Source organism: Neophocaena asiaeorientalis, unplaced genomic scaffold, assembly GCF_003031525.2.
Source record: "Neophocaena asiaeorientalis asiaeorientalis breed wild unplaced genomic scaffold, Neophocaena_asiaeorientalis_V1.1 scaffold65, whole genome shotgun sequence".
NCBI lineage: Eukaryota > Metazoa > Chordata > Mammalia > Artiodactyla > Phocoenidae > Neophocaena > Neophocaena asiaeorientalis.
In genome coordinates, this window is record NW_020173215.1 from 18,003,266 (window position 1) to 18,012,764 (window position 9,499).

The following is a 9,499-nucleotide window of genomic DNA, read 5'->3' on the forward strand; positions in this document are numbered from 1 at the left end:
GCTGCGCTCCTTCCTGGACCGGCTCCGGGCCGCCACGGCCCGCGGCCCATGTCTGCGCTCCGCCCGCGTTTGAAACCTACCACCTTCTGAGCAGGAGGGAGGCCGCTGACCAGGCGCCACGGCCTGACACAGCCAGGAGCCCCTGGTGCCCGGAGCTGGTGAACCAGCCTAGACCCGTGTGTGGGAGGCCTCTCAGGGGCACCACGCCGGGGCAGAGGGCGGTCCTGATGGAACCTGTGATCAGCGCCCGGCCCTCGACCCCTCTCCCCGCCGCGCACCCCGCCCCGGGAGCTCCACGGCCCCCGAGGCCGCCCCCTCCCGGCACCTCCGCCCTGCCGGGGACGTCCAGATTCTTCGCTGGCTCCCCAGAGCTCTTCTTTTTCTTACCTGGGTGGATTCTCAGTTGTAACTAGAGTTCACCATCCAAAATAGATGGTGTCTACACTGAGCCTTCTCGAGGCTTAAGTTACACTCTGAGCTTCTGACCAGCAAGGAGCTTAAAAGCTCAAATCTTAACGGCTCTCAGAACCGCGAGAACTTCAGAGCAGGCGTGCGTTTTACTCTGGCCCGTGGCCGGACGCCACAGGGAGCAGTGACTAGCCCAGCTGACCTGCCCAGGAAGCGCTCCCTGGGTTACAGCTCAGGCGCAGAACAGCTCCTAGAGCTTCCCTCTGTCACAAGCTTTCAGAAGAAAAGGAAGTCCCCCACGCCTCCTCTCCGTCTCTCATGCCATCCTTCTTCTGTCCTGCAGGCCCGGGGGCGGCTCGGGCGTCCGGCCCCCATGGCCGAACGCACAGCCTTTCCTCAGGGCCCCGACAGCAGGGGCCACCGAGGCCCGGGCCCTCCCACCGGCCTCCTCCTGGCGAGGACCCTCAGGGACGTGGACCCTGGTCCCGAGCCCCTCTCTTAGCCGGGACCCGGCTGTGAGACCTCCTGCTGCAGCCCACACGGGGGCTCCCTGACTCCTAGGGCCCGGCTCTCAGTCTGAAAACTGGGGCTTTAGTAGAGTTACACCAACAGCTGCAGACAGACACAGGGGCGAGTGCTCAATGTGACGGGTCACGGCCACCCCAATGTCAGTAACTCAGAGAAGCTTCTAGTGACTGGACTGGAAAACTGACACTGCATTCACGAAAAACGTGGAAGTTTTAAAAAGTACACATACCCTCTGCTTCGTCCAAATTAATTTTCTGATATTTTTTTTTCCCAATCTTTGCAATAGATTCTTCTCTCTTTGAAAGCCGGGGATCCCTAGCATTCTTTCCATTTTCTCCTTTAATTTTAATAGAATTAGACTTGCCTAGTGTTCTTTCCTCTCCCTGCGTCAGAAGGAAAGTCAAAGTTCCACTCACATTTCAGACACATGACAACACAGTTCATCAGTTATATAAAAAGGGTCTTTGAAACACAGATTGCATTGATTTGGACTTCACATGCGTGCAGAAACATCAATCGCAATGATAAGGATTGCAAAAAGAACAGCACGCAAGGCACACCCACCCACCCAGCGATTCCCCGGCTAGTGGGAGCAGGCACCACAAAGGGACCCTGAGAAGACCCCCCCCAACCCAGGGTGCAGGCCCAACCAGGGCAGAGAGCCGCTGGGGCCCTGAGCTTTGCAGGCAAGGAGCGAGGCGGGGTGAGGAGGGGAATTACCATCGCCGAGTGGTTTCTGGAGCTGGCGTTTACGGCTGCGCTCTGTTTGGTGGGCCCACTTTTCTGCTTATCTGTGGGTACCGAACATAGTGAGACAAGCTTTATAAAACTGCAGTGAATCGCAGACCCGTCTCAACATTTAACACAATCACCAGATCAAAGCTGTACAGAAGCCAAAGGTATCAGAGGCCCCTTATCTACATGCGCGCTCAGGCCTGAGCACCCATGCGGGGTCAAGGGACAGAGGACCAGCCTCCTCGACCCGCCGCGTCTGGGCGAGCTGTGCATGACGGCGACGGGGAGAAGGCTCGCGGCTGACTGTGCCCACGGGGACTCTGTGGTCCCGTGGTGAGTGAAAGTGCCTCTCGGGTACTATTTGGCACGAATGTCTTTAGAAAGTACGAGAGTCTCACATTTATTATGTATCTTCAAATACGGCCACTGCCCCAAGTCAGGGCTGCAGGCTGGCCCCCGCTGGCCCTTGTGGTCCACAGACCACTTCCCTGGCCCAGGATGGGCTGGCGGAGTCCCAGCTCTCCTGCCTGTGAACAGCGTCCCAAACACACTGCACGCACCTGCCCGCAACTGTGCCTTCAGACTCACCTGCGCACAAGCGGGCCGGGAGGTCCGACCTTATCAGACCCTGGAGGGAGGTGCTGAGCACCCATGCCCCGCTCAGGCCGCTCGGCCCCTGAGGCCGGTTACCGTGCGGGAGAAGCGCACACAGCGTCCTCTAGAACCCAGGTGGGCCCACAGGGGGACAGGAAACAGGCACGGGAGCCGGAGGGCAGAGGGGCGACTGCAGCCCGGGTCACCCTTGGGGATGGAGACGAGTGATGGGTAGCCCCTTTCAGAGCGGAGCCAGCCCGGGGAAGGGAAGGGCGGCTCCTGACGTGGCCACCTCCCTGCCCTGTTCAGTAGGCTCCAGAAGGCTCTCTCCAGGAGGCACGCCCCCGCTGCCCCCACCTGGGAGTGCAGGTCCCCGTCCCCAGGGCAGGGCTGCGGGGCTGAGGCAGCGTATGGGAAAGGGCCCTGTAAACCACCGATTCCTTGTGCACTAGGCATAGGGGGCCCCAGCCCCCGACCTCAGCCGCTGCTGGGCCGACATGGGGCAGCGACGCCCCAGGGTCCCGGGGTCCCTGTGCAGAGGGATGGGGAGGCCTCCCAGGAAGAGAGCACTTTCCAGGGCATGCTGGACCCTCGGAGCGACCGCAGGGCGTTCGCAGGGCCTGCGCCCCTTCTTATGGCAGAGAAGACGTGCATGGGTCCCAGCCAGAGGCCCTCGTGCTCCCGGTCCCAGGGCCTCCTGCCCGCAGACAGACGCCCAGCCACGGCTGGACTCGGACATGGCAGGGGGTCGCCGGGCCCCGTGAGACCCTAAACCCAAGTGAGGCCATCTGCAGTGTCACTCTGAGACCACGGGGCGGCAGGGCCGGGAGCTTTCGGGGGGCCAAGCCCAGGGACCCAGGAGGCCGGAAGGACCCGGGCAGCGTCACCCTGCTCACCTTTCCCTCGGGAGGGGTCCTTCTCCTCCAAGATGACCCGCTGTCCGTCCAGACTCGAGATGGGGGCTCCGAGGTCCAGGGGCTCCTTCTCTCCACTCTAGAGGCAGAGATGGTGCAATGAGCGGCTCACCCAGGCTGGAGCTTTCCGGAACAACTGCGTGTGGCGCATCGGCCAGCAGGACCATCCCAGGCTTGATGGAGTCACGCGCCAGGTGACCCCAGGTCCTGTCACCTCGGCAGGGCCAGCCGCAGACGCCTGACATGCAACAACCAGGATCCCAAGCGCCAGCAGGCCTGCCCGGAACGCAGGCGCCGGGAGGAGCCCGCGGGACGGGGCCGTCCCCCAAGTGACGGCTGCTGGCAGCACTGGGCCGAGTCGAGGCCCCGGGGCTGGAGGAGCGCTTGGTGGGAGCCGGTCCCACCTGCGTCCACAAGTCGGGTGCTTTTAGGCGTTAAGTCAAGCTGGTCTGAGTCTCAGCATTACCTCCAACCTGGAGGAGGGGACCTCAAGCCCACCTCACTGGTCCTCAATGCACTAGGAGGCGTGGGAGTAGGGGGGAGATGCCCCCCTGTGGGCAGGAAGCAGGCGCATCTGAGGCCCGGGATCCTGCCCTTCTCTCCTGGGGAGACTATCTTGCTGTTCAGGACCCACACCCTCTGTCGAAGAAAGAATCTGAACTTGTAGCCTGGCTCTTAAACTGCTAAGCGACCAAACGCCCAGACAGAGCTCTGGCCGAGTGCGGAACGGACCAAGGCTAGCAGGGTCCTGCCTGGCTCACGACTTCGCAGCCCACAGTTCACTAAGGAGGGTCAGCAGGAGGGTCCAAGGAAAGCCACACGTTCACAGCCCATCCACAGGACGCCCCGTACCACCCTCCATGACTCTCCCGGCCCCGAGCCCTGAGACAGCTGGACCACTCTTCCCGGTCAGCCCTCAGCAGCCCAGTGGGGAAGGAGCCCCGACCACTGGCCAGCCCTTTGGGACTGAAGCCCCCCAGCGACCCCACGAGCACGCTTCCATGACTCACCCCACTTTACAGATGGGGAAACAGGCACGGGGACTAAGGATCGCTTAGGATCTCAACAGAGTACGAGCAGGGAGGCCACATGGAACCCAGGCCACGTCCCTCTCCATTCGGCATATTCTAGACTTTAGGACGGCACCCCCATCCCCCAGTGAGCTGGGCGGAGGGCTTCGGGTTACCCTCGGGAAGTCTGAAAACAATTTAACTGGTCCTCTTGTTCACGTCCAAGTCTTGAACAATTCTGGAGCCCATTTCAGAGAAAATAAAAATCCTAAAATACTTGAAATCGTAGCCCTGATAAAGTATAATTTCTAAAGAAAGGAGAACACAGGCCAATGGGTCATAAGTCACCGCATTTCAAAGCAAACGTGTGGAGGTGCGGGACCACCCTCCGGCTGTAGGAACGGGGACTCTGCTCTCATCCCTGCTTCACCCATGCACGGAGGAACCCGACGGCCCGGCTCCGAAACACCAGAGAGAGCTGTCAGACCCACGGCCTATGGGAAGCTGCACGGTGAAGCAGCGGATGCCCGACAGGCTGTTGCAGATCGGGTCACGCACGCCACCGCGTGCCGTCATCCGATCAGATTTGCAAACGGCGGGAGGCTGCAAGGTTTTCATTTGTTTCTCTTCTTGGTTTCCCTGGGTCCAAACCCCCAAATCTCAAATACCAACCCAAATCCCAGAGGGCACGACCAAGGTACGAAGAAGCAGCAAGCATTTCCACCAAAGGGCGGGAAACAGGAGGGCAGCGGCAACGTCCTCCCCAGGGCCTGCTGGGTGGAGAAGCCACACACAGGCGCTGGGTCGGCCCCACGGCGTCCTCCCGTTACGCCAGCCACAGCTCGCTTCGCGGACAACGGGGACAGGCTGGGCCCCAGCAGGCAGCGCTGAGCTTGCGGGCGGCTCGGGGGCCCAGGGGCCCCATGTCGCTCACTCACCAGCCGGGCCACCAGCTCACTCAGGCGCAGGCCGTACTTGGCCGCCACAGGCCGCAGCACCTCCGCGACCGGCTTGCTGGGCTTGGCCTTGAGTCCCACAGACCGGTTAATCGGCACCAGATCCAGCCTGGTTGGAGGGAGAGAAACAGGAGCACGTTTGCCACAAACACGTGGCAACTGTCATGTGGACGTTCCGTCTCAAAAGCAGAGCAGCATGGCACCCACGGGCATCACCAAGGCAGCCCCAGGTTCTGCACGAGAAGAGAGCCCACAGGGGGCTTCTTTAGGGTCTCGTGGGGCTGAGCCAGGACTGTCACACCCGACAAGGAGCGGCCCCTCCCCACGGGTCGACCCTGCCCCGGGTGTAGCCCTGCCGTGGTCGCCGGCAGGCGGGGAGCGTGACCCTCTGGCCCCCGGGGTGCCTGGGGCCACGTGCGGCTGCCCCTCTGAGCTCACAGTGGGGGTGCCGGCACCCCCAGTAGAGCGGAGGCCAGCGGGGCAAGTGGTCAGAAACAGCCTGTGGCTCTGGAAACCTCACGAAAATGGCAATTGCATTTCTCTTACCGAAATAAAGTGCGTTTTTCTAGGCGCAGGTCCCTAGACTCCAAGATGCTACTGTCCTGGTGTAGCACCAGAGGCTACGGAACACATGAAAGGAAGAGAGATGGGCGTCAGTGGGCGCCAGGGCGCACGGCTGCACGGAGCAAAGTGCAGCTTCGAACGTGGCCCACCATAGCCGGAGAGAAGGCCTCAGCTCTCTGACCAGCTGCTGTGAGCCCGCAAAGGTTCTGCGCAGCGAGACGGCGCTCTCGGGACCCACCCCCGCCACACGCATGGAGCACAGAGCAGAGTCGGCCGTGAGGCCCAACACAGGGCAAGGCGGCAGGGAACCCGCACGCTCAGGTTAACACACACAGGTTAGCCGGCTCCCCCACCGGCAGGATCTCCCACAGGGCAGACGCCCCCGAAGGAAACGCCCTCGGTCTCCGCAGCCCTGTACCTTGTCCCCGCCCACCAGGAAGAGGTCCACGGCAGCCCCGTTGATGCCGTGTCGCTCGCAGAGCCCGGCCAGGACTTCCTTGATGGAGAGCCCCGCCCTGACGAGCACCACGCAGGCCGTCCCGTCGGGGAGCTGGATGCTGCAGTGCTTGGCGGCCTTGTCCTTCTCGGGCGCCAGGGTCCTGCAGGCCTCTGGCTGGGGGGCAGGGAGACATGGGGGCGGGCGAAAGGTCAGGGAAAGTGCGGGGAGGCCCCGGGGAAGGGCCATCGTAGCTTGCACACGCGTGGGGGCCCAGCAGTGTGGCTCCCTGTGCACACCCAGCTCCACGATGCAGACACGTTCCGATAAAGGCACAGTGCGCTGTGTGCACACGGCCGCTGCGTTGTGGGGCTGCTAGTTGACAGAGAGAGCCACCCCCTCTCAACTACAGGCACCGTCCTTGCAGTCCCAGCCTCCAACCTCTGAGTCTAAACTTTTACAAGGGCCATGCTAACTAGCTTTCCTACTAGAATAGGATGGGCCTTCCCACTTTTGTTTTCGGGGGTCCGGTCTTGGCCTCCCTGACCCGGAAGCACGTGGAGTCACCCTGCAGAGCCCACTGAGGCCATCTGGGGACCAGGAGCTGCCTCGCCCATCTCTCAGCCTAGGAGCCGGGGACGGACAAGGCAGGCAGCCTCTGCTGCTTCTGGTCACCTTTCTGGCTCTTTCTGCCCGACCTCACAGGCCCAAGGCCTTTCCGAGAGGAATGGACGGACAGACAGCAGGTGGGCCGGAGGGAAGAGGCTGGGAGAGGGGCCAGGACGGCCAGGCCAAGGCTCAGAGGCAGCGGCACACACCTGAGGGTGTGAGGCCCCTCAGACCCTGGCCCCCAGGTCACGAGGAGCTGGCGGCATGGGGAGGCCGGGTGTGAGGGGCACGGGGGAGTCTCAGCTCCTTCCTCCGTGGGGCTGCCAGGGGGTGCGCCCTGCAGGCAGCCTGCAGCCTGGGGTGCCCTCTGCCCAGAGAACGCCCACCACCTCTGCCCGGCGCGGGGGATGTGGCCCAGCCCACCTGTCCCACTGCCAGGCCCTGCGGCGGGGGACACGCCTGCAGGATGGGGAAGCGAGCCTTCCAGCGCGGCAGCACCTGCGACGTGATGCCTGCGCTGCGGGTGGACTGGGCAGGAGCGGGAGGCGGCCCCTCCCCACTGCGCGGAGCAGGGCTCCCACGTGCTCGGGGCAGGAGCCGGACCGGGGCCAGCCCGCGGCCGCGCGCCCCGTGCCAGACCTCTGGGTCCCTGAGTTACAGCACCGCTTCCTGGCTACAGACGGCTCCCCGCATGCCTCCTTCTAATGCCCGACTTGCCCTGGTTGTCACTTCCTTACCACTCTGTCCTCCGAGGGTCTGAAAATCTCTTTCTCCCAAATATTACTTCAGAAAACTAGTTTGCAGGTGGTAGACTGATTGCAAAATGGCCCCAAATATGCCCTTCCCACAGAGGCACGGGCAATAATGAATGTCCTTTGTCTTAAGCCACTGGGTTTTGGGATGCTCGTCAGGCATCAATGGCTGACTGGTGCGTGGTCCACCCTCACGGCTCTAACTGGTATTGTGATAACTGAAGAAGAATGACATCCACACTCACTACTGCCTGACCGTCTCAAGTGGCTAGGAGGCCGGCAACAATAGGGTTTTCCAAAATTGCCATCAGACGACAGCTAAGCAGCTAGCAGGTGAGCCCAGTGCCTCCTCCCCCTAACTGGAAACTGGGCCAGACAAGCAACTCAGCGGGGCGTGAGGAGAGAGCGCAGGGCCTGGCAGGACCCGGGCCCCCGGGCCACAGCAGGGGCCGGCGGGGAAGAGCCCTGTCGGCACAGCCCCCAGCGCACAGGCAGAGACACAGGGGTGTCTGAGCTCACGGGACGTGCAGGTGCTGAGACGAAGAGGAGTACCTGCCTGCTCCCGTGGGCGTCCAGAGAAACGTGCCTGAACGGGAACTAAAGGTCTCAGAAATGAACCCAGAGATATTCTTAGAGCTCAAGGGGCGCCCTCCCCATCCATGCAACAGCTCCCTTACGAGGGACACGGCTTTGCGGGGACTCACCAGGTCCAGGCTCCCGGCCGAGGTCATGGAGCCCTGCGACTCCCGACGGCCCAGGCCTCCGTTGGTGTGCACGGGGTCTGCAGGGACACAGGGACTCAGAACACCCAACGGCACCAGCTTCACGCTTGCTCGCTTAACGCAGAAGCGCAGAAACCCCCCGAGTGTGGTCACGTCCCCCACAGCCCCACACCTCCTTTAGGCTGAACAGACACGCTCGAAGGACGGGAGCCAGGCTCGGAGGCCCTTCGGCGGCGCAGCCTCGCCCCTGGCACACAGCCGGAGCCGGGAGCCACCGCCCAGGCCCGCGCTCTGCTCTGCTGGCGGCCGCGCAGCCCCCCGGCTCCCGCTGCCTCATCGCAGGTCAAAACGGAAGCAAGTGTAGGGCCTCCCTGCCCTCCATTTAATCTGGAATTGTCATCTCAACACGCGGCTTCACGTGCCAGCCGGTTACGGCATCTTTTGCCGACGGCTCACGTCCCGTCTTCCTGTAAAGTCCTGAATGAGCTGACAATCGTGCCATCCGATGTCACTGACTAAGCTAACTGCAATCTAAAACTCGCGAGAACTCTGACATAGAAAGGACCTTTAAGAACACAGGGCCTAGGGCCCCGATCATGGCGCTGTGCCGGGGCCTGGGGGTGGAGCAGGGGGCCTGATTACACGGAGGCCCCCAGGCCCCACTGACCCACCTGCCAAAAGCAACCGACTGCCAGGCGAGAGAGTCAGGCAGTCCTGGAGTCAGGACTTAGGGCCTTTCCGGGTGGCTCTCTAAAGACGTGCCGGGTATGGGGACCCCGGTCTCCTGGGGTCCCGCTCGGAGACACAGACCTAGAGAGGCAGGCACTCCCCCATCTCTGGTCCTTGGGGGTCCCTGGCCACACTGACGACACCGCTCCCACCCCCAGCTCCGGCTGCCCTTCCTTGTGGAAGAATAGCTGTACCGGCCGCCCCAGGCAGGGCCCTGGAGCCTCAGGGCACTGACAGAGGCCCACAGCCTCCCTACACTGCCCTCTGCAAAGTGGGCATAAGACCTGCCTGCGGCCGGCTCTGAGCAGGAGATGAACCCTCTAAAGTGCCTGGCACAGCACAGGCACCACCCCCTCAGGTGCTCCAAGCTCCCTCGGTAGGCTGCCCAACCTAAACTTGGGGCCCGGGTCTGGAGCCTGCAGGTTATTTCCCAGAAAATAATCCCTCTCCTGACAGCCTGTGGAGAAGAAAAGGCTGCCAAACCCTCCCGCGCGTGCTTCCCGCGCCCAGTGTGCGCCCCGCCCTTCTCTGCCCCGTCCACC

General features: G+C 62.7%; 1 protein-coding gene across 1 annotated transcript in view; it reads right to left on the reverse strand.

Moving 5' to 3' along the window:
* Positions 1-9,499, reverse strand: part of LOC112399786 (regulator of G-protein signaling 12-like) — a 95,430-nt gene that overhangs the window by 416 nt on the left and 85,515 nt on the right. Inside the window, exons 10-15 of the mRNA XM_024745156.1 lie at positions 8,211-8,287; positions 6,128-6,322; positions 5,692-5,765; positions 5,128-5,254; positions 3,162-3,258; positions 1,657-1,727 (exon numbers count right to left, since the gene is read on the reverse strand). Of these exons, the coding sequence (XP_024600924.1) occupies positions 1,657-1,727; positions 3,162-3,258; positions 5,128-5,254; positions 5,692-5,765; positions 6,128-6,322; positions 8,211-8,287 (641 nt within the window). The remainder of the gene's footprint in view (positions 1-1,656; positions 1,728-3,161; positions 3,259-5,127; positions 5,255-5,691; positions 5,766-6,127; positions 6,323-8,210; positions 8,288-9,499) is intronic.